This window comes from Perca flavescens, chromosome 18 (assembly GCF_004354835.1).
Source record: "Perca flavescens isolate YP-PL-M2 chromosome 18, PFLA_1.0, whole genome shotgun sequence".
Taxonomy (NCBI): domain Eukaryota; kingdom Metazoa; phylum Chordata; class Actinopteri; order Perciformes; family Percidae; genus Perca; species Perca flavescens.
In genome coordinates this window covers 19,214,801-19,239,900 of record NC_041348.1, presented here as the reverse complement: position 1 = coordinate 19,239,900, position 25,100 = coordinate 19,214,801, and the positions used below count along the sequence as shown (strand labels likewise).

The 25,100-nt window shown below is 39.7% G+C and overlaps 3 protein-coding genes across 4 annotated transcripts in view; all 3 read left to right on the top strand.

Annotated features, from left to right (window-relative positions):
* The window catches only part of grm1a (glutamate receptor, metabotropic 1a), a 34,775-nt gene extending 32,044 nt beyond the window's left edge, over positions 1-2,731 (top strand). Inside the window, exon 8 of the mRNA XM_028604630.1 lies at positions 349-2,731. Within this exon, the coding sequence (XP_028460431.1) occupies positions 349-1,165 (817 nt within the window). The 3' untranslated portion in view covers positions 1,166-2,731. The remainder of the gene's footprint in view (positions 1-348) is intronic.
* An 808-nt stretch (positions 2,732-3,539) lies between these two features.
* Positions 3,540-17,735, top strand: rab32a (RAB32a, member RAS oncogene family). Its single transcript, XM_028605387.1, has 3 exons — positions 3,540-3,951; positions 12,918-13,195; positions 16,823-17,735. The coding sequence occupies exons 1-3, from the start codon at positions 3,738-3,740 to the stop codon at positions 16,970-16,972; spliced, it is 642 nt and encodes a 213-aa protein (XP_028461188.1). The 5' UTR covers positions 3,540-3,737; the 3' UTR covers positions 16,973-17,735.
* A 2,439-nt stretch (positions 17,736-20,174) lies between these two features.
* adgb (androglobin) overlaps positions 20,175-25,100 on the top strand; it is a 46,124-nt gene continuing 41,198 nt past the window's right edge. For both annotated transcript variants that reach the window (XM_028605877.1, XM_028605876.1), the window contains exons 1-5: positions 20,175-20,374; positions 20,936-21,095; positions 21,217-21,309; positions 22,358-22,429; positions 22,664-22,840. In XM_028605877.1, the coding sequence (XP_028461678.1) occupies positions 20,304-20,374; positions 20,936-21,095; positions 21,217-21,309; positions 22,358-22,429; positions 22,664-22,840 (573 nt within the window). In that variant the 5' untranslated portion in view covers positions 20,175-20,303. The remainder of the gene's footprint in view (positions 20,375-20,935; positions 21,096-21,216; positions 21,310-22,357; positions 22,430-22,663; positions 22,841-25,100) is intronic.

Below are 25,100 nucleotides of genomic sequence, written 5' to 3'. Positions count from 1 at the left end.
TAAGCAAACAGTTAAGACAGGAAGAAATGAGCTGGATGGCTCTTAATTCTATAAGCTTCATATTTGAAGTAATTTGAAGATCATAATGCTGTCTGCAGCACATTATGACTCACTATGTTTGTGAAGTGCCACAGTTGATAAACGTAATGCTCCTTAGAGCTCATGTGTGAACCCCTTAGCAAAGCTGTTAATGTCAAGTCATGTGGTTAAAAAGTATTTTAACATGCATCAGAAATGTTGAAATGCTGCTGCTCTGTTGTGTTGCGTTGCTGCTATGTTGATGTTGTTTTTCTGCAACCACCTCCCGGTTTCCTGTGATAGTAACTTGGGTCTTTATCTCGTTCATAGTTCTAATGGCAAGTCTGTGTCATGGTCTGAATCAGGTGCAAGACACCCTCCGAGGGGGGGGAATGTGTGGCACAGACTGTCTGTGCATGTGAGGAAACAGGAAGCCGGCTTGAATCAGACGGCGGTCATCAGGCCCCTAACTAACACCCCCGACCCCCACAGTTGTGAGCCCTCCACCTGTGACCTTGGCACAGAACCACATCCCCCCCAAGAACCGCGTGGTGCTAAGCCTCTGTACAACCTGGTGGAGGAGGACGACGAGGGCGATTCGCAGCGCCCCCTCTGGACTCCGACTTGCTCTGGACAGATGCAAGGGCTGGAGTCTAATTTAAATAAGCCGGCTTCTTATTTGCCCTCTCACTTGAAGGGCTGCACCGCAGAGCGCTTGCAGGGGGCTGTGGTGGACACACACAGCTCCTATGTCCCTGCACTGAATGACCACGCCACTGGGGAGGCAATCCCTGCCAACGAGCCTTTGAGCTTGACCCCCTCTCAGCTTCCTTTGGCCCCACAATTGGGGACATTTGAAGAAGAAGGGTCTGAGGACGAGGAACTGGATCTCTTGCACAGCTACATTTATGATGCCAAGGAGGAGGGGGAGGGGTTGGACAGAGAAGGTGAGGATTTATCTCAGAACAAGCCAACTCTGGAGGATTCCCTAGCTTTGTCGCCCCCCTCCCCCTTCAGAGACTCTGTGTGTTCGGGGGAGTCTGTCAGCGACTCCCCCATCATGGAGTCGATGCTCGGAAGCCCTCCGAGCTCAGTCTACACCTCAAACGTCCTCGGAGACTTTGCACACAGCTCCTCAACACTGTGAGAGCAAAACAGGCGCTGACACACTTGTGCATCACACAGACGTGCATTTCCACATACAGGTTCCCCACACACACACACACACACACACACACACATATATACATACATACATACATACATACAACAACAATTCTTTTATTATCATTTCAGGTTTTTAGCATTTATGCTTTGCTGTCATTTGCTTGCTTGTATTTATTACTCTGCTTTTATAAGTAAGGGGTTAATCAAAATTATAAGTAGAGGAATCATCCATGAGTGCTTACATTTCTGAAGGGCTGAGAGTACACAAAGCCTTTCTGTAACATGTTAAACTGGGAAGAGTGCCAAAACGGGTCAGCTCTCATGCCAAATTGTGATAAATTAAGCAACACTGAAAATCAAAATGAAGGATGTAGCTGGGGTTCTCATAATGGCAGTGCAATGAAATGGTTGATGAGAAACAAATGGAAGGACAAACACATTTCTGTGTATATATATTTATATATATATGTGCACTGTAAGATACATCCAGAGTCCAAAGTGGCTCTAAGTAGTAGCTCAAGTGCATTTCATGCCAGTTTTGATTAGCTCAGCTTCTCTCTGCTGCACATGTACAGGTCTGTTCATGTCTGTAGCAGTCGCAGCTGCATCGAAAAACTATTCGCCTTTTTTCATAAATTGATTTCACCTCAGCTTTTTCTCATCTGACCTCATCGTAAGTTGGTTGAATATTACTTTTATGTGTTATGAGGTGTGCACAAAAATATGATCACTAAACTGAGTTTCTGCTGAAGGCTTGCGCTGTATGATATATAATATGGATATAATGTGCCAATCAAAGTTGTTATCAACCTACATCCCTGCTTTCAGTTTTTACAATGCAGCTGATACAGGTTAGTGTGATTGTAGATGATGGCGATGTTGTTAATTCAGCTTCCACTCGATCATAACCCTGAGAACAAGTTTCATGAGCATGGGACGTGGTAAAAGAACTACTTTTGCTTTCCAATGCCGTGTTGATATTTCTCATGTTTTCTGAGTTTGCTGTGTCATTGTAATGAAAACACAGTACTTGTACAAGTTCTCAAAGTTTGTAATACTGTTAAGCCATCTCTTGTTTTTCACACAGGTGGTATGTTTGTAATACTGATACATGTTTCTATATTTAGAATGTCAACAGAAAAAAAGAGTTTATACATTTTGAAACTGTGCTCAGAAACTTATCAAGGAGCAGTGTGTTTGGTTTTTGGGTAACATTTAAGCTAACTTGAGTCAACTGTATCCTCTTGAAAATATTCAGTTGTAAAAGTAACCAATAATTTGTTGCTTCTTGTAATGAGATTATACATGTTTCAATTTTGCTTCAATCTAGCATTATATACAAGTAGTTTACTTGAAGTTAAGTTCCTTAGTTCTTTATCTATAAGAATGCAAATTATTTTAAAGTACAAGACTATACAGTACATAGTGCATTGTATTGTATGTCCAAATGTTTTTAGTCTATTATAGTGTAAGTTGTTAAATGATTTTAACCAATGTAAAATATACGAAGGAGCCACCTGTTTAACACTGTCGAATCTAGAGTGAACTAGCCCTTTATGTTTTGGGAAAGATGAACAATGCTTTAAAATAAAAGCTATTTATATTATAAAGACTGATTACTGCCTACAATAGCCAGAAAAACTGGTTGTCATTAGGTTTGAGTGCAAAAATCCTACAACTTGCCAAGCTCAGTATTAGTTAAAACTAATGTTGCCAAAACAGAGTTTGGTAGCAATCAGGATCCCTGATTAGATAAGAGGTTTTTAAGGCATCTCAAGCAAAGTTACAACGTTTTAAGTAGGGCTGCCACCTCTTAGTCGATTAGTCGACTAATCGGTCGTTTTGGATTTAGTCGACTAAGATTTCTTTAGTCGAATAGTCATTTTTTATGCTTATTCATGCTTAATTACTTATTTCCAAGAAACTTTTGAGCACATTTATGGTAAACACAAGATTTAAAGTGGTGCTTTTGCAGGATTAATTGTGGAGAAACTCAGTTTTACAGATGGTTAATTAACTACATTTATATTGTGCTTTTCTATTCTTAACCACCTCTCAAAGCGCACAGCTCTGTCAATTAAATCAACTAATCGATTAGTTGACAAAATCCTGTGTTTAGTCGACTAAGAATTTCTTTAGTCGAGGACAGCCCTAGTTTTAAGTCCCCTTCTACTTTTTGCTGATTGTTATTTCACTTAGATGTGTTCATCAGTTGAATGGCGTAAGTTTTTTCTCATAGATATATAAGTTTTTCTGAGCTCATTTTAAAACCGCAGCAGCACGAGGAAGCTTGAGCGTCAAGCTTTCTTTTTCCTTTTTCTTTTTAACATTTCCGGGTCCTATGACTTATCAGGTGGTTGCTGAGCTGCAGGAGGAGGAGGAGGAGGACCAGGAGAATTAGAAAGGGGGGAGAGAAATGTAATTTCTGTTGCATCTGGCCCTTAGCCCTCTGACCAGCCCAGACCTACAACAGCTCGTCACAGGAAGCCTACATGAACGAGAAAGCAGAAGCTGTCTGACTTTAGAGAAAAGTTGTCAGTGTCAGTCTCAGCATGGCCGGGGGCTCGGTGTTTGAGTGTAAGGAGTACTTGTTCAAAGTGCTGGTCATCGGGGAATTAGGCGTCGGGAAAACCAGCATCATCAAACGCTACGTGCACCAGCTTTTTTCGCAGCACTACAGGGCGACGATCGGGGTCGACTTTGCACTTAAAGTTATCAACTGGGACAGCAAAACTCTGGTTAGGTTACAACTGTGGGATATCGCAGGTAAGCACACGCGCATTCACTGTAATAGCGCGATATTTGGTGATACAAAACTAATTCAGATGGCTTTATTATCAATCGATGTCAAGCTCAACGTGTGTGTGTGTGTGTGTGTGTGTGCGCGCGCGCGTGCGACACATACGGGGAGGTTTCACTTTAACATATTGCTTGCTCAAGAGTTTAGAGATATATTTCATGATGGAATTATAGCCTACATTTAATCATGGACACACCAGAAATACCCATACTCCGTGCGTGTATGAACATTATGTAAAATTCCTACAAGCTCAAAGAAGCAGGGTATGAATTTCCAGCAGTAAAGACCGGTTGATCATGTCTGCTCTTTGTTTTTTCCACTGTATGATCATGGCAGAGCATAATTGTCAGTGGAATGTAGGTCACGTTGTTATTATCGACTGAGCGCTGCCCCCCTCCATGCAACTCACCATGATATTCTTGTACTATTTTCTCTAGGGATTAAACATGTTTAAACATATTTACTAAGTGACTTAACTGGCCCTTATCTTTATTTCATGCTTTTGTTCATGTTGCAATGTCACTGTAATATTCTTCAAATGTCCCTATCCCATGCTATCCTTGTATTTATGAGAGGATTTGAGTAAACTTCAGTAAATTCTTCCTCAGACTTTCTAAACTTGGAACACACAGCAACTTGTGCATTCCAGCAGCTTGAATAGGCAAGCCGAGAGAGAAATCAGAGCAGTGTAAATAAAAAGTTTCACACATGCAGGCGTTTCTACTCAAACTCAGTGTTTGTTCATCTCCCTGGCACAAAAATATATCACACTGCAAACAGAGGAGTCTGAGAATGGCATGCTGGGAAGGCCAGGTGGACAGGAAGTGAGAGGCAGACAAACCAGCAAAACAATGACTAACTTTTATGTTGACCAAGCTGACAGAGTCTCTCTACAGTTCACTCAGCAGGAGGGAGGTGTGTCTGTGATTTCCCATTAGCCTTTATCTTTTCGTGTTGGTTCAGGAGAATCTTCATGGGCAAAAATAAATCTCACATTAAGGGTTGTGAAATTGCTTGGTCACATACTGTATACTGTAACACATAAGGCAAATTCACAGTGTATAGTTTTATGTTTGGTGTAATGTGATTGTGTGTGTGTGTGTGTGTGTGTGTGTGTGTGTGTCAGTTCCACACTAAACAATGATTTCTCTGATCTGATGTGCAGAGGTACAATAGGAGTTGTTAATCTATCTCTGAGAAGGTGGCATTTGAATAGAGGAGTGTAGCTTAAGGTTGGTCTGTGTGTAAATAATTTTTATTTCATTTTTAATAATCTGCAGAGGATGACCTCAAGTAATTGATTAATTGTTAGGTCTATTAAATGTCAGAAAATAGTACAAAATGGTCATCACAACATCTCAAAAATGAAGTTAAAGTATTTAAAGTTAACCTCAAAGTATTCAGTTTATCACAAGAGACCAAGAAAACAAGCAAATATTCACATTTGAGAACCTAAAACTAAAGAAAACTTTACTAAGATTTACTAAAACAATAATTGATTATCAAAATGTTCTATCAAACTAATAGTTTCAGCCGGTCACTCTAAAACTCTTGCTACTGTAATACAGTTAAGTTGCAGGCTATTTAACCTGCTAACATAGTTACCAAGCTCTCATTTTGTTTCCAGCTTGTTTCCAGCTGTAACAAAAAATGTTCAAGACAGTTTAAAGTCACCATGTGCAAGTGATTTAGCACCACATGCAGCACAGAGAATATGGATTGTTTTCTAGTACATGCTGTTCAGATAGTCTAGGCCAGTGGTTCCCAACCTTTTTTCCTTGACGCCCCCCCTACTCATGTATAAGAAAAGCTGAGCCCCCCCCCCCCCCGAAACCGAAGTTGAGGTAACTCTCGAGATAGATCCTTACTTTCTTTTTTGATACAGAGTTATCAGCACTGTTAGGTTTCTCCGCCATGTTTCATTCAGAAAATAGTGATGCCATGGCAGCAGGAAAAACGAGGATACAACAAAATATATAGTTTTCATACAGACTTTTGTATACATATTCTAGGGTATTATCATAATTTGTTTAACATGTGCAAATATATATATTTTTTTTACCTCAACCTCAAACCAGATAAAGACTTGCGCCCCCCCTGTGATCTTTGCCGCCACTGGGAACCACTGGTCTAGGCCTAAAGTGGTAGTTATAGCCTTCTCATCTGGCCTTGCCATAAAATGTTTTATTGCCAGAGTAGTCTGTGAGATTTTGATTATATGTTAAAGAGTCAGCTGCTATAGGTCATATCCATTGTGTACATACAGTATGTAAGGTCTGATTAAAGGTTATGATTACATATTTTCAAGTCTGTCTTAAAACAAAACTGCCCATACTGTATATAAATGTGGGCATGTGAGTACTGTGTTTAGACAGACTTGGAAATGTGAACCTATCCTTTTAAATCATGTTTTTATACAGTTGAAAGAAAAAATGATTAACCCTGCCTCTAGATATGTTCTATTCATATTTTTGAGTGCCGCCATGGTTGTGCAGGTTTATCCTTTCCCTCAATCAAACAAAGCTCACCTGCTGAGACAGATCAGGACAGATGGTCAGAACAAGACTGCTGTTTTTATATTTATTACATTGCTTACAGCAGTGACAGAAAGGGTGTGTGTGTGTGTGTGTGTGTGTGTGTGTGTGTGTGTGTGTGTGTGTGTGTGTGTGTGTGTGTGTGTGTGTGTGTGTGTGTGTGTGTGTGTGTGTGTGTGTGTGTGTGTGTGTGTGTGTGTGTGTGTGTGTGTGTGTGTGTGTGTAGTACATTCCCCCGCTGTTACTTGGGCCCTGGCAGCACAAGCTCGGTGTGCAGGGGCATCTGTGACTGAGTGCCAGGGAAGGCCGTCTGCCTGTCACAGCCAGACAGCACTCGGTCACAAAATCTGTTAGGCTAAATAAAACACACACACACACACACACATTTAAACAGACTGATATCATCCATTGAGACAAAGGGAACACACTTACACATATGGATAAACAGAATATAAACACAAACTGCGACCAGAAAGAAAGTTTGAGGTACACAGATACTAAAACCTCATTATTCACCCCTAATACAAGGCTCTGAGGATAAAATAAGTAACGAAACGTGGGTGTGAAAGATCAAAAGCTGGAGGTATATTTGCCAAGTCATTAAGACCAGCCATTTTATCGTGCAGAAAAGGAAGAGGAATTATCTTATTGGCAACACTGAGAGCAACTTCAGAGTTGCGTTGTCTTTTACCAACCTTACTAATGATTACAGTCTGGGAGGAATGATAGTAATCAGAGGCTTGTACGAGATGGAGGCACTATGGAAGTCAGCGTGAACCTATCAGCTCTTCCACCCTATTTACCCAGAATTGCTACTCTCTCCTGGATTTGTCTTAGCCATTGGACAGGAAGATTACCACCATAGCATACTGTAAAAAAAGCCTGCACCTTGTAGGACCAAACATTCCTGAAGGAGCAGTGGGTCGCACATTAACAGGATACATGAAGTGGTTTCAATTTTACATAGACCCCTCACACTTGCATTAAAAAAAACTCCTCTCTTTCTCATTCGAACACTGCCATTTCCCACCAGTGTTCAAAACTTTAAACTATTTCTGAATTTTGTCTAACAAGAGCTTTTGCGGGAAATACTGAATACATTTACCTTTTTCGGCTTCTGAAAATGCTGTCCACACTAAGGCCATAAGCTATAACAAGAGGGTCACAAACCTAAAAGATAAGGGAAAGAGCAGAAAATAATTGATTAGTAATGGATTTCATTATCAGCTAATTACATTTAATTATAAATTGTGTATATGAAGTACTGAATGTGACACCAAGACCTTTCGAAGCACACAATGTGACAGACGGCACCACAGTCAAAGGAGCAATGAATGTAACAAGGACAAGGTGCCTTGTGCTTGCACCAACGATGTGCATTAAGAAGTTCCTCATTTTATCTCTTCTTTTTAATTTTTTCCTGCGTTTAAAGTAAGTCTTTGCAATAGATTTTCTTGGTCGCTCCACTTTACTCTGACAATATCGCGGTTGTAAGTTGATCATTTACATCGGCTCTGTCATTATCTGCTAATATATACAGTATGTCTTTTGTGCATTGTTGGTTGTTGGTAGTAATCTTGGTTTATTTGTGCATGTTTTTGGCACCAATAGTGATTAAGACCAAAAAATGTTTTCCTTTCCTGTTCTTGATTGTTACACAGATTCTCCAAAAGACTGTCTCTAGATGAATAGTTTAAATGGGTCACATGTTCTTCTTCCAAAACAAATATTAATATTTTGAGCTAAATCCCTGCAACCTTGTGCCAAGGCTTTATGTTGATCAGCCCCCACCAACCCTTGAGTGGAAGGTGAAGGGAAACAAGTCACACCACTTAAAGGTTGCAGATTTACCCTCAATTCGGACTCTGTTCAGTGCTAAAACCCGTAATAAGCTGTAAGTATCTTCTCACATGCTGCTCTATGGAATTTGAACGTGCCGGTCATGTGTTGTTCACAGTCTCTCCTTTTAAAGCTTGTGCTGAAGACTACCTTAATGACTGGACTCTGTGTTATCTTTGTTATTTTAGTTGTTGGGAGGGCATAGGGGGAAGTTTCACAGCCAGTTGCCTCCTAACAACAGACGGAGACTGCTGCTGTTGCTACTGCCATGTCTGGCTTGGACAGTTTCTATGGTAACCCACCCACAGGATAGCAATATGTACGACCGTAGAGGAAACTGGGGTTGATAGGGCTGTGGATAATGATGAGACTTTTATTTCTGTTTCTCCCACACAAACAGCCATGATACAGTGGCTGTAACTAAACTGTATCTTTTTAATCAAGTAGTTCTGTAACTGCAGATTTCAAAAGATTTCAGGTGTTCATATCTAGAATCACCTAACCGTACTTTAGGTCATGCAGCAGTGTTAATCGGTGTGGTAGACTGAAATGAAATGTCCTCAGTTAAAGCCTTTGGAATTCCACAGTAGTTCACGGTCTCTCTTTACAGACCGATTCAGACGCATTTCTTTTTAGTTTGTAGGCATTTGAGGCAGCAGCAAAATGTCTTTTTTCTCTTCTGCAGTCTCATGCTCCTCTGTGGCATTCAGTGAGTAAATATATAAAAAAAAAATCTTATTGTTCAGCTCATTCCATTCCTGTGTTTTCTGCTCATTGGGTTAGCAGCATATGACAGTCATTAACGCTTTTAGTACGATTTTATTTGTCCTTTCTTTAAATGTAGATTGCTTCATTGAATCCCCATGTTTGGCTTGCTGGTTCCAGCTTCTTAAATGTGAGGATTTGATGCTTTTCTTTGTCATACATGAAAGTAAAATGAAAATTCTTGGGGTTGGCCAAAAAACAAGACATTTGAAGATGCCACGTACAGGCTGTGGGAAATTATACACAACATTGCACTAGGTGACCTGTTCATTAGATTTTGATGAATATAGGCACTGTAGTTTATTTTCAGTAAATTCCACATTTACTGCGCTGCTGTTATCTGTTAAATAATCACTAGTGGTCCAAATCCACTTCTGAAAATAATCCCCAACACATGTAGTTTTTACTTCTATTTGAGTATTGATTGCTAAAAACTGCTTTGCCCAGATGTTTTAGGAAATGATTGTGAAATGATGATGTCAACAACAAGATGCACGTGGAGATCATCACAGTGTAGTGTAGAATGTGCTCATTGTGTTGTTCGTCAGCAAAAGGACTGGGTTTAGTAAATGCAGCTGAATGTGCATTAGGACTTACTTAGGACACTCTAAAGGTCAGGCATCGTAGGATTTGCTGTTTTTTAATGTTACTGACATCTGCGCAGAACCACCTTATCAATACCCCTAATAACTCATTACACCATGCCACAGTCAGGTGTGTACGTGCATGTGTGCAACTGCAATGTCATTGGTACTGTTGATTGATATAGTCACCCCACACAAGTCTTTTCCACCCAGCTGGTTCTCTCCCAGGAGGAGTGAGGTTAACACCCCAGACTGGCTGTGCTTGCACATCGACCTAGCAATAAGGACTAAACGTGTCATAAAGGTGAAGTGAAGTGTGTGATGTAGACAATGACACGCTGTCATGGCCTCTTCAGTGTTTATGGAACAGTTTGTTCTCAGTTTCAGGACATAAAATAGTCATTTTTAGTATGTTATGAAAGTCCGTACATAATAATGAGTCTGCTCACCTGTCCTTGTTGCTCTGACACAATTTCATTGAGCTGAATAAAACATGGTATACTGTATTCTTTGCCTCTGTGGTCAATACATGTTGGACTCAGTCAGACCTTGCAATAGAATAACAAGAAGACACGTGCCTTGAAAAATGATTAAGTCATAATTTCTTTCTGTACTCTGCCTCTGCTTCCACTCGGCTGGATGTATGAGCTCTACAAGGCCTGGAAATGAAAGCCGTATTTCAGTCTATTGGCTCTTTATCCCACTGTGTCGTGTCTCTGGTGAATTCACCTGGGGTTATATCAGCTAAAATTAGACTCTCAATTATGAGCAATTACCGCCAGGGCTGTGGGCCCCACAGTGTATTCACTCTCTTGCTCACACCCGCACTGCGCCACGCCACTCCAGTACCTTTCGTGGTTGGGTAAGTACCTACAGTAAAGTGAAAGTATGCTAGGAGAAGCTGTGCTCACAGTTCCTCAATCCTGTTCTTGGTTTATTTTCTATTTTGTACCTCAGCTCTAGTGGAGGTTAACTGTCTAACACACTGTACAATTACACTTGCCCTGCAAGCTTTGCAGAAATTAATCTAAGTTATGTGAGCAGGTGCATTACAGTTATATGTGATCCAATGCAAAGAAGTGAGCAAAAATCTAAACACAATCTGAATCTGTCACAAATTTAGACAACTTAATCTGAGTTATAAATGTTTTTTAATGCTGCTATGTGTGTGTTCACATCAGAAATCTAAAAGGGACCTATATTTGTAGTTATACTTACTTACTTACTATAGGTTTAGGATGGGGAGTGGTATTGGCACACAAAAGCTCAAAAACAGGAACCATATGTGGAAGCTTACGCAAGATCACGTGTAAGAGAGTAAAACCAGTATAATCCTCCATTTTACTTGTAAGACTGCTTTTGTTTTATGTGGATAAAGAGTTATATCTCTGAACTGTCGAAACGTATAGATGTTATTGAAACCATGAGCTCCCGGCATAAAAACAATGAAATCTTTCAAAGATTCTCTACAATTTTCTGCCTAAAGATGTTTTTTATTTTGCATTTGCAACCCAAACTGTCTAAGACACAGATTATGATCACAACTTTAGCCTGTTCATGCTTGTAGTCAGTTTCTGTGCCATACACCAACACAATGTGACATTTTTCTTCATAACAATGAACTTGGGCACTGTACATTTATTTTAAGTCAATCCCACAAACTCTGTCCTGCTGCTGTAAATACTCACTAGCACAACAATTCTGTAAATACTCGTTAGTGTACCAAATGTGTATCCATTCACAGCTGAACAAAAAGGTCCCATTAAATCCACTTTACATGAATCCACACTTCCACTTTACTCCTATTTGAGTAATGTTTGCCAAAAACTACAGTAATTAAAAAAGGTAATTATTTAGTTTTGTGAAATTAAAAGTTTATACATATTTATGGTCTGTCTTTAAGAAGGACCAGAAGAAGGAACAAGTCGGCTTGTGGGCTGAGAGCAACACAGGCAGGGGAAGCCTGAAAGTATCGAGAGAGGATTGTTGGTTTTGGTCTTTTCATGTAATTTGTTGACAATAGGAAAACATATAGAATATCGCCTTGTTTAAATTTAGGATGTGTTTTTTCTCCGAGGAACACTACAAGACAAAAATAGTCAGAGTGGTAAAAGTTGGCGGCAGTCACTGTTGCAATTTACCATGCCCAGCAAAAAAAGTATAAGGGCTGAACAAATACAAAGGAAGGTTTAATGATAGAAAGATGAAATGGAGAAGGGACCAGCTGCTTGTCATGTTTACCGACGTAAATAAAGCTTTCTAAGGCAAAAATCAAGGGATCTTTTGATCAGATGTGTTTGAAAGTGTGACGTCAGCCAAGTGTTACCAGAGATACCTTTCGCCAGTTGAACTGCTGATCACAGACTCTTGAACACCCCCCCCCCAATGAGGCACTGCAAGCCTCAGTGAACACTCAAAGGTGAAGCGATGCGGGTAGACTGGAAGGTATGTTAGAGCGCTGTTCCTGCAATCTTTTTCTCACCACATTATTGTCTGTTTACCCTTAAAGGTTTCATTTTAAATGTTCTAATTAAAGTATGGAAATTCCAATGGAAATTTAAATTAGTTATGACTATAGTAATTAAACCATACAACTATCTGTAGTCAGTTTCCATGTAGTCAGTTTCCATTTTCATCTTTAAGCACTTGGTGTGATGTGAATACAATCCGTAGATTTAAGAGAAGTATAAAACAGTCCAGTTGTGTTTTAAGAGACCTTCTCAGATTGACAGTGACACAAAATATCCTGCTGGTAATTCCCCTTGCTTTGCCTTTGTAAAATATGATCTTAGATTTTCTCAGAGAATAACTTCAGGGAAAGGACTTGTTATTATGACAGATTACTTGTGCCATTCTCTGTGCGGATTAGGTAAATTAGGAAAAGTAGGTCGAATAAGAAACATCTTTATCCGCATCATTTTTGGCCAAATTTAGAGGAGGGAGATTGTTGAGCTCTCATGGACTTGTGACAAAATTGAGAAAGACATGAGAATGAAATACTCACATTTCGCCAACTACCAAGATCAGAGCCAGACATTTGGTTTCATCCTTAAAATACTGTTTTGATATTTTGGTTTGGATGTTCTGCTTTTGAGGGAATTATTACCACATGCTTTAAATCTTTCACAATCCCAACACCCTGTTACTCATCTAGCTTTTAGCTGCTTTGTAAAAATGCAATTCAAATAAATTCTCTTCCTATCCCCCCAGGTCAGGAACGATTTGGGAACATGACGCGGGTGTACTACAAAGAGGCTGTGGGGGCATTCGTGGTGTTCGATGTGACAAGGGGCTCCACATTTGAGGCGGTGTCTAAGTGGAAGCATGACCTGGACAGCAAGGTGAAGCTGGCTAATGGCAACCCCATCCCCTCAGTGCTGCTCGCCAATAAATGTGACCAGAAGAAAGAGAGCTCCAACAACACAGCCCTAATGGACAATTTCTGCAAAGAGACTGGCTTTCTGGGCTGGTTTGAAACCTCAGCTAAGGTGAGAGATAAATACATTAGTAGTAGAAGCTATTAGTTGCATATATGCGTAAAATAGATCCATGCTCTTTTACATACATTACTATTTATATCTGTTAATAGGCTTTTTTCCATACACACTCTCTCTGATGTTTCTTTATGTTGTACTCATGGTTACTCTACACTTCAGCAGCATAAAATTACCAAAGTTAGGGCTCATATTAATGCTAGCTGAAAGATGTTGCATACTGGGGATACATATTTCCTTTAAAGGTAAAGAGTCCAAACATGACTAGTAATGTCTTCAAATCTTATTTTACGCATGAATGTGACTTGAGTTTAGAGCAACTCAGATGTGATAAGAGTTTCGAAATGCTCACACAGGCAAGTCAAAATAAGAGGAGCCACTGGACTTTTATTGTGAAGACATTTTGCCATGGCTTCTTTACTTCTTATGACAGGAAATCCTCCAAGCCCCTTATGAATGGTGTAATCACACTGGTTAGACTGTGGCAATTGTGAAATAGTTACAATTAGTAATTGTTTTTTGTTAAACACTTGGGAACTCACTCAACAGTTATTCAGTAATTTAGGTATGACAGTTTGTAGATAATTGGTATAAAATTGAGACGAAAAATCTTTAAAGCTTTGCCAAATGACTGAAGTTGTTTTTATATTGTACAAATGAGACAGGTTGGATTTTTGACAGGAAGTTTTTGACAACCATTTTTTTTTTTATCCTGCTGTCTTTGCCATTCATGCACAACATTTATGGACATTTATCTTTCCAGCCAGTGAAAAGATTTGCTGGACAGCTGGTGCGGTATGGTATCACATGACGGTGATTGATGTTGATTGATGTTGCAGGCTATGTGGGTTATAGCGACAGGGCTCAGAAAGATAATGTTCGGTGGTGTTTCTCCTCAACTCTGGTTACTGGGTTTGTGTGTTTACACTATGCTTTTGTACTTTTGTCTCTTTGTGAGTAGAATTTGGTAAAGTGAGATCATTTTGGCTGCCTCTCTCTTCAACAGAGGTTCAGTTAAGCAATAAGTTTGTAAATGTAAGGACTAAAATATATCTGTTTAGTCTACAGTGATGGAAGAAGCATTCAGATTATTAACTGAAGTAAGAGTAGTAATACGACACTATGAACACTCTCCCCTTTGCAAGTAAAAGTCCTGCATGCAACATTATAGCTCAATGTTGTTTTAAGCCCCCAATATCTCCTTCCAGGCAGTGCTGGGACAATTGGCTTCAAGGCACCTAACCCTAACCTTGACCCTAACCATTGCCTAATCCTAGTGGCTTCCAGGCAGCGCTGCCTGGAAGGAGACATTGGGGTGCTTAAAACACAGATAAACAACATTTTACCTAAAGAAAGTACAAAAGTATTGGCAACAAAATGTACGCAAAGTACAGTGTTATATTATTATATTATGAGATCATAATTTAATGCAAAGCAGTACTTTAATATACTGTTGGGTAGTTTAATCTAAACTTAGCACAAAAAGTAAGGAAATTTGTGTTTGGTAGATTATTTCTCTGTGGTAACAATGCTTTTTGGCAGTAAATCTTATACCGTTGGAAAGCCTGTTTAGTTCCCTTTCAAATGGTGCCCCATTTGTAAGAAACATGCATTTGTGAGATGAGCAGCAGCGCTGTATATGTTGCGCCCATTAAAAATTTGCCAAATCTTTTCTGCCATTGCAGGTTATTTTGCTGTTGCTATTGACACTTGTTCTGAGCTTCTGGTACCCCCAGGTGCTGCCAATCAGGTGCATAATTGGCACCCTATTGGCAGCACCTGTGAGCATGGGCCCTACTACTGTAAGTACAGCTACAGTCAGTCAGAATGGGATGCCACCCACAGCAGTGAGTGACCAGCATGAGGAGGAGGTGCCAGGCTGTTGTGGCTGTGGATGGTTCTTGCACACGCTACAGAGGCTCCTGTTTGTGAAATGAATAAATTGTTAAATTGCCAATATGTCTTGTTTCTTCAACCTTCAATCATCCAATTCACCAAACACCAAACGAGTCAATGGCAGAATAAGCTGTTTGGCATTGGCAGAGAAGATTTGGCAAATTTTTCATGGGCGCAACCCACATACTCAGCGCTGCAGCTGAGCAGCACTAAGTTTATAAAAATGCATCACATTTTCTGAACTGATCGTATGTTTTATATCCTACGATCAGTTCACTCTCTCACTCGCTCTACACACACATTATTTATGCTTCTGTGTTAAATCAACACCGTGGGTACGTACGTGGGTATGTGGAGATACAGACCCTACGCCATAGCCTGACGTGCTCGTGCACCTCTCTAAAAAATGTAACCAAGTACCAAAAAATTCCACAGCAGCACTTGAGTAAAGTTTCTGATTTACTTTCCGCAGCTGTTAGTCTGTGTTGTGAGGCTTGTTTTTTTGTGATAAAGTGCAAACTGTCAATGCTATAATATGAGATTATTCAGCAGGTAACAGAGTGAGAGCATGAGGCAGACACAAACAAAAGGCTGCCAGCAGTCTGCATGTGCCACCTCATGTTCAGTGATAAATCACTTCCTTTGAAAGATGCAGTTGTGTCTGATGAGCCCTTGAATCACAGCAAGTTAAATGTTTCCCTTAACTTCTGTTCCTGTCACAGTTGTGCCACTTTCTAACTCAGCCTTATCCTTCTAAGAAAAAGTCAATGACCCAAAAGACGTTTTCAAACACACACTTATGCATTTTAAACTGTAACCATCTTTTCTACTTTTGTTTTAAGGAATGCTTTGATGAGCTTTTGCAGCTGTGTGTAAAGCCTTTCTGGCCATTTCCTCTGTGTTGCTGTTTTGTGTGCCTGTCACCCTAACAACCTGTGATTGGAGTATCAAACTTTCGTTCAGTTTGAAGTGACAAAACACATTCCTTCATGTCATACAATATGCACAATAATCATGATGGATTATAGATATGCATTATTTTCATCAGAGTTTTAAGAAGTCTGTGGCTGAGGCAGGTCACTTTGCCAAATGTTTAGGGGCTGTCAACTTTCTCTCGTCCCACTTAATTGAAAAATTGTAAATTTGAAGAGTTGTGATGTAGACAGTACTTGATAGTATTCACATGCACTTCAAATTAACTCACAGATTTGAACAGTACATGTTTTGCAAATAATATACCACATTGCTCCTTGGAAGATTTATAATTATTTTTTAACATAATAAGCTTTAAGACTTTTGGATCTCAATTATTTTCTTATCCACAAGCATTTTTTAATAATATACCTCAGTTTGCCTTTACCCAAGATGCACATGCCTTTTTGTTACTATAGAGCCTTGAGAAAGAACATTAATATTGAATAACTCTTCAACCCACCGGATGACAGCTTTTGGCCACAGTGTGAAGGACAAAAGCAAATGGTGGTTTTTACCTTGTCTGTGCTGGCCTCAGATCTCTGTCTCCCAGCTTTAACAGGCTGGCTCATAAAAAGGGGTTTAGTGGACTTCTAAAGCAAGTCTGAAAAGCTGCATAAAGACCATCCTATTAAATGTACCTTGGCAAGGCAATAGAGTAGTGTCTTAATTGTCAATGTGTTAATGTGCAATATTTTTTATTTAATAAGTGTCTTTTCACCACTCTGACATACTGTTTTGATCTTATCCTAGGACAACATCAACGTGGACGAGGCAGCACGTTTCCTGGTAGAGAATATCTTGGCTAACGACAAAGGTTTGCCATATGAGGAGAGCAATGGAGACCGGATTAAACTGGACCAGGAGACTGTGGCTGCTGAGAGCAAGTCAGGCTGCTGTTGACAATCGATCCATTCATATTAGCCATCCGCCTTCCTTTGGAAGGGTCCAACCCGAGGACCCAGCCTGTGGCTCTCAGCCCTCTCCTGCAGCCTCTCTGAGGAATATGAATTATTGAGTCTTCAAAGCTTCAGGATTTTCCCCTCTCTGCACTGATGCCCGTTTGTCCTGCACATCCAATTTTCTCATTGTAGTTTTCCCTAGGACAGAATTGAAGCCAAATTTTATCTTGATGTTGTTGCAAATGTCACTGCCTCTCTCAGGCCTTTTTTTGTCCCACACCTCTAAACCACGACATCTTTATTATTGTGTTTGTCTCACTCCATATTTCCCTGATTGTGTATTCAACCACCAACTATGAACCCCACCCAACCCACCACACTTGAACCCTGCTGCTCCTCCTGTTGCCCTGACAGCCTCTGAAGCTCTGGACTATACAACGCCTAAGAAGGGGTGCCAACTAAGCAGAGATTTGTGAAATACAAGCTAGAAAACAACCTAGCGTCTTAATTTCTGTCACTTTGGTCTATTCTATTCTATTTGGTCGATTTGTGAAACACAAGTTAGAAAACAACCTGTAGCTTCTTAATTTCTGTCACTTTGGTCTATTCTCTCTCAGTATCCTTGTCATTCAACATTTATCTGTGAAACAAGACACTTTATGTCTCCTGTTTGTGTTTCCAGCTGTTCTTTAGACCAGTGGTTCCCAACCTTTTTTCCTTGGCGCCCCCCCTACTCGTGTCTAAGAAAAGCTGAGTTTCATTCATAAAATAGTGATGCCATGGCGGCAGGAAAATCGAGGATACAACAAAATATATAGTTTTCATACAGACTTTTGTATATATTATATATTCTAGTGTATTATCATAATTTGTTTAACGTGCAAATATTTATTTTTTTTCCTCAACCTCAAACCAGATAAAGACTTGCGCCCCCCCCCAATCTTTGCCGCCCGTACCCCAGGGTTGGGAACCGCTGCTTTAGACTACTGTGTAAAAGTAAGCAAAGGCATCACAGTTAGGCATCACAGTTAAGCATTATCAAAATCTTATCATATCTCATATCGCTGTCATGAATTGTTGTCTATGCCGTATTTTGTCTGACGTAAGGTGCCATAATACAGTTTTTGTTAAGGTAATTACAGGGGAACACTTTTTGTTATTCACTCGAGCATTTATGGACGGACAATACAGTATTTCACAAAAACTCTAATAACCGGACCATATGATGCACTGTTTTTCCACTAGTATAAAAATGTAGATCTGATTTACAGTATGTATTTTTTTTTTATGTGTTGGGTCAAGTATTATGCAATTATGTGACAGAATCAGAAAGGGGAACTACACTCTCTTGTATGTATGAAAGTGTTCAAAAAACAACTTTGAGTTGAGATTACATTTTCTTGTTAAAATACTTCAAATCTGAAAGACCAAAATAGAATAAACATTTTAACAGATTTGTGTTGTAAATGTGTGAAACATTTTGTTTCCCTGTGTAGATTGTATGGTTCATTGTCCTAAGCAAATGTTTCAGATTATAAAATGAATTGTTTATTACTGGAACAAATATGCCTGGGTTCAAGCCATCTGAGCTGGGATTATACTCAAATGAACACATTTCTTATTAGCATACTGCACAAGCAAAAATGCCTGGTGCAGGTAATTTTAAAGTGGGAGCAGGCTGGTATTGCCATGCTGTATAGCATGTTTGCTGCAGCAACACTACAGAGTGACAATAGACATAATTCTGACTGCACTTGAAGAATGATGCAGTGGCAACATAAATTTATCTTTGAAAGCAGGCCTGATTATGAAAAGCACATGGCCAATGGTAAAGTCAATGTCTATAGTAAAACTCACAAAATAATGACAGATAAACTTTTACAACCGTCTAGATTCTACATAACCTAGCACTACATATGTGCAGAGCCACCACTGGTACAGTTATTTCTGTTTTAGTTTACAAAATATATGAGAAAACACTACCTATTATGTCTCCGGAAAAAAATAGTAGCACAAAGTACAATGGATGAAGTTGTGTGAAAAGTATGACTTGGGTGTGTGTGTGTGTGTGTGTGTGTGTGTGTGTGTGTGTGTGTGTGTGTGTGTGTGTGTGTGTGTGTGTGCAAGGGTGTAGGTTTGTTTTAACATTGGGGGGGCACACACATAATAATAATGCGGTCTGGGGGTCTTCCCCCATACAATTTTGAGCATCAAACACTTAATTTCCTGCATTCTGGTGAATTCTAATGCAACATTTTTGGTGCAATTTATGGTGCAAATGTCTTTATGTAAAGGAAATAATTATTCTCCTTTATTGTTAAAAACTTTCTGTATATTCAAAACATCACATGTGTTTCGGGATGTTTTTTATTTTTTTATGAATCATGTTTATCTCAACAACAAATCTGTGAATCAGACCTTGTAAAGCCATAAGCTCCAAAGTTTAAATCTACATAAAAGACATGGAATAACAAGAAATCACTTTTTTTTTTTCACTCTCCTTTTCTGTTCTTTAACCCCCTAATGTGGCTAAGTAAGTTTAAGTAAAGTTTTTTTTTACTTTTTGGGGGTTGTCTTTCATAATGTGTGTGTGTGTGTGTGCGCGTGTGTGTGTGTGTGTGTGTGTGTGTGAGAGAGAGAGAGAGAGAGAGAGAGAGTAAGACAGTGTGTGATAGTCATCAGACACTTCTCATCACCACTACAGCTTGTGCTCTTCCACGTAACTGTTTCCAAAGCAGGAATGCAATAGGCATGCCAGTGTATTGCATTACAGCAACTCTCATTCCGCATATCACATGCCTTTCAAACAATGAACCATGACAGCATATTGGTGTATTGCTTTTCATCTCAGTGTATTTTTATGTTTCTTTGTCCTACAATTGTGCAGTTTAAAAGTATGAGCCATGTGTGCGTCACATAGTGTCACACTTGAGGCACATTTTGAGGTTATGAGTTACACACATTACACATTGGGCTTTCAGGAAAATGCAACCATTGTTATGCTTTTAGTGTTAACGTTACAACTTTTATTAAGATGGTTCCAGAAAGGTTTCGATATAAATCTGCACCGCATTTTGAGGCTATATTTTGTGGTGGTATTATTGGATATTGCAATATTTTTCCAGTTTATATCTAGGTTGTTTAATTTAAAGGAAACAATCTGTCCATCTCTCCACTAAGCTCGAGACCCCACCCACGTTAGGTCCGTTGCTTCGCAACGAGTAAACTCTCAAGAGCAGACCAAACCAAACAAATGCAGCTCCTCCCGGGCAGGCTAACGCTACCTAACTTGTTCTTGGTCAATTAGCTTTCAGATTTATTAAACAAGTGCAATGTCCAAGGCACAACCCAAGAAAAAGGAGTCCTCCTCCAGTAAAGTATCTGTATCCGACCGACAGACGGAGTGAGTTTGGTTAGCAATTAGCGTTAATTAAGGCCAGTTTTAGTTAGCATTAAAGTTAGCAACGTATTATCAAAATAAACTACGCTAGCGTTAGCAAACGTTAGCATTTAGGAAGCTTGCTAATCGTGACAGAACATCGTATTTTAACTGTGATTGGTTTAATTGTGTTATGTATTTACGTAAATACAGGTAACGTTACTAAGTTAGCGTTAGCTAGCTATCTACTGTAGCTATCTATCTAACGTTATCTATCTATCTATCTATCTATCTATCTATCTATCTATCTATCTATCTATCTATCTATATGTCTATCTGTCTGTCTGTCTGTTTAGCTGTAAGTCATACGGCATGTAAAAAATAACCCCGTCTGTGATCATTATGGCCAAAACATTTAGCCATTAAGAGATATCACTTACACTATGAGAGGGTTAACAGGGATTTGGTGCGTTTACTCTTTTTCTGAATCTTTGGTACTGAGCTGGCTAATTTTGTTGCTAAATATTGACAAAAGGAAAGCCAAGAACAAATAAAGAAATGATGAGTTATGTGTCATTATTTCAGAGCAGCGTCCCTAGTAGCCACTTCCTCTGAGAGCCTAGGAGGTGTCTGGAGATGCAGATTCCCCAATTGGCCTGAGTGGAATGATGCAGAAGTCAACAAGGAGAAATGGGACTCAAGTAAAGGAGCTGAAGATGGAAAGACGAGCAAGAGTCACAATGCTGTAAATCTGGAGTATAAAATAATGAAAATGCTTCAAATCCACTTTACAACTGACTGACTAATTTTGAGATTATGTTGATCTCTGTGTATGTCACATTCACTTTGTTTGCTTTTGTCTGCAGCCATTTTTTGAAGATCCTGAGGGAAAAATTTCCCTGCTTCCATCTTTGAAAGTGCACTCCTGGAAGCGTCCTACAGAGTTTATTGTCAACAAGGTGTGCTTCTATGTTAATGATATGGTTTCTGTGGTAGTACTGTACATGCCACATTTATAACTGTCTACAACATAACAGTTATTCCATGGCACTGTAAAATAGATACAAATGGTTTATACTTGGACTGTTATAGTATACCCTATGTAGCCGTTCAAAAACATAGACTTGCAAAGACTAAAACATTAATCTCCTGAGCAAAAATATAGATTTATTGTTAATTAACAGTTTGTTGCAGCCCTTAGATGCATCAAAAAGTGCATTTATTTGCCACACAGTGTGAAATGTAGTTAAGGAAATCTGCTCTCTAGTCGCCTCCAATGAAATTTTAATTGCATCACTCCACTTTTGTGTTACCCGTCGCTCAGTGCAGTATTGAGCAATTACTGGAAGCTTCCTGCTTTTTGAATTAGTCCTTGCCAGGTCACAAGCTCCCTTTTCACTAAAGATGTCAGAAGCATTTCATTAATTTCATACAAGAGGAATACAGGCTAATCACAGAAGTAATCAGCTGTGCAGATGCACAGCTCTACTGTGAATCTCTCTTCATCAGTCTATACCAGTGTTATTGACAGAATTAATTCAAAATTTGGTTCTTACTTAGAGTTGCTGTGACAATGGGAAAAAACTCAATCTCCCTTGAGGTGAGATCCCCTGATCTCTCTCACCATCACCTGACCCATTAATTCATTTTTAATTAGTAACACTGTAGAGTCTATTAACTTGGTTGTGAAATATTCATCGCAGACACAGTCTTGGGAGTATCATGGCAAGGTTAGACCAGTTTAAGACCTGGGATGAGTAGAGAAGTATTAAGTAGGTTAAATATTCATGTCCATTTTAAACAGGTGAGGCATGACAGCAATATTCTAAAGCTGGTTGATCACTGTGTTATTATACTGAATAATACTGATATGTACAGATGCTACAACAACCTGAGTGCATAACGTTTGTCTGTCAGTCATCTGGCTGTGAAGGTGCTAAAATTCTCATGCGCATGTATTAATTTATGCCTCCAATGAATACAATGATCTGCTTTATTTTACTGTAGGGTCTCACCGTTGTTAAAAACCAAACAACCTTTGACCTAATCTCCCCCAATGATCATCTGTTTTGCAGTGAGGTTAGTTTTCAACTGTTTTCTACTTTTCTATGACCAGTATCAATCAGCACTTGGATAGTGTATTTCATGTCAGACAGGGTAACGTTTTACTGAAATTAGACTGGGGTAATGCAATGCACTATTGCTTTTGTGAATGATAGATCAGATAATTGAGGATTTGTTCAATAGATGGGTTGATAGTTGTTAAACTCATGATTCATTTTCTCCCCCTTCTCTCCTCCATCTTTGATCAAGCTGATGAGGTGGATCATCAGTGAGATCTATATTGTTTGGACGCTGCATAACAGCACATTTACAGAACAAGATGTTTGGAAACCTTGGGAGCACATCTACTCACTGTGTAAAGTGGTGAAAGGTCATGAGCCGCTCTACAACAACTATGGGAAATACGTTGTCAGACTCTACTGGATGGTGAGCCTGACATGCATGCAAACATCCATTCACACATCTACTGTAAGGCTACTAAAGATTACGTTTTTAGGAAACTCAAACCTTCTGACATCACAATGCCTCTTTGTTAATAATACATTTTTTAGAGGCACACTTGAGGCAACGGTTAACACAATATTGCTGTAGCAGCTGAGCTGCTGCGGACCTCTGTTCACAAGGACGCCACACACTCGGGGAGGAACGTTTCACACAGATCTTTATTTTGCCGACTGCACATAGACAGAACGCACTGTGTCAGACAGTTCTCTGAATTTTATTATTCAGCAGACCCCATAGGATGCATCATACGAGAGGGAAATGAGGATGGACTGAGGCTTGGAGGGGGGAAGGGATGAAAAAGCCTTATCCACTCAAAGCTCAAATCATTCAGTCTTACTACTGTGCCAAAAGTAGTCTGGCTTCATATATTGCCTGATTTGATAAGGCTTAACAGAAGTCAACTGCCCCTTATGGAGAACAAGACTCAAGTTGGGATCTATAACTCTTAAGACCATTAGAGCAGGAACAACCCTGGGAGGGCTTTATGCACTGCAGTGTCATTCATATTGATTATATGCGAGTGTAAAGATTTTACAGGTTTTTGCTCTAAATAAGGCTCATCATTACTTTGGGATACAGCTTAGAGTTGCTGGCCTGAGAGTTTCGGTATGTGTGTTGCTTGCCACAGATCTCTTAGTGGACAATACATCATTGTGTCATTTTCGAAAGGGAACTTCTTCCAGCACAACAATTTGGGTCAGCGAGAGATTGAAAAAAGGCAGAGCTAAAAATGATGGGGTTCTGTAACACTGAGTCTTGCCTTGACAAACAATGATGACACGGTTGTAGGCAGCAGTCCCCGTGCCAACCATAGCACGCTAACAGATGGTTGTTGAGATGGCATTAAGCACCCAGCCCCCAACCACCCTTCCCATTTCCACGCCTGTTTTCGCTGATAGGCTACTCTTTTTCTCCCCTGCTCATATGATTCTTTATTGTTCCACCACAATCTTTTTTTCTTCTTTCATGCCGCTGTAAATATCCATTCCAATCTCATTTTCTCACCCTGTTTTCCACCATCCTACAACTCTGTCTCTCCTTTCCTCCTTTTCTTCCTCTCTCCTCTAACTTACCATTTCACACTGTATTTTACCCCATCTGCAAACACATTGAGCTCCTCCTCAGGGCAATGGTTTGACAAGAAAGTGGAAGAACAAGCAAGACAGAAAGTAAGCTCGCCCACACTGTGCACACTGCTCTGATAGATAGAAAAGATAGAAAGGCACAGCTGTGAACAATCAGTCAGTTTATCACCAGCTTGTGCTGCTTTTTCTTACAAGCAGTGTGAAACTCCCCCAGACGGCCAGTAGACAGAGCACACCACAGCCGGCATGTAACAAGCTCTGACACCAAACAGGATGCAGCATAATGTAGCTAATGCTAGGAGAGATGTTAGAATGTGAAGCCCATAGATCTGAGATTTAGAGTTATACACGTAGGGCTTTTAGGAAAAATTTTGATGATGTGAATCACACACCTATGGCAAACACTTTAAAATGGTAGGAGAAATCAGTTTACATTAGCAGTGGATGTTTTAGGGGCTGGTATCAGTCATGGCCAATCACATCAGCTCCTCTTATTACCTCTAAATGCAGTTGTCTCCCCCACCACTATGTACAGACTGTTTGGTAAAGGAGTTGAGAGTTCAGACAAGCTTCCTCTGACATGAAACTGCTATTTCAGTCAGAAACATTTAAGTCAAGGACTTCACTGCAAATGGTTATAGAGTTCAATTCTGCAGAAAATGCTCTGTTCCTTCAAGGAATCTGAGCAGTGTTTAGAATTATGCTGGAAGAACAAATTACATAACACACTGTAGTACAGAGTCAGTGAAACCTGTTTATGTACATGAACATTAGATCCCAGTAAAGTCAACAATACCCAAAGCTTAGCACATTTTGGAGGGATTTGGGGTGGTGGAGGGAGTTGACTCTGCAAGTAGTGTTGGCATAAAGGTATCAGCAAAATAAAAGTATTGTAAGGTTATGAAAGCTGCCTAGTACACTTGAATATGATTGGATGTTACTCAGCTGATAGCCGACCAGAAGATGCATCAATGAGACAATGATAATGAGCATGGATGAAACAGCTGATGGATGAAACAGCTGATAGCTGATCAGCCGATGCCAGCGCCGCTTCAGTACTTGGCCTGAGGGCAACACTCTATTCTGGTGTGAGAGCT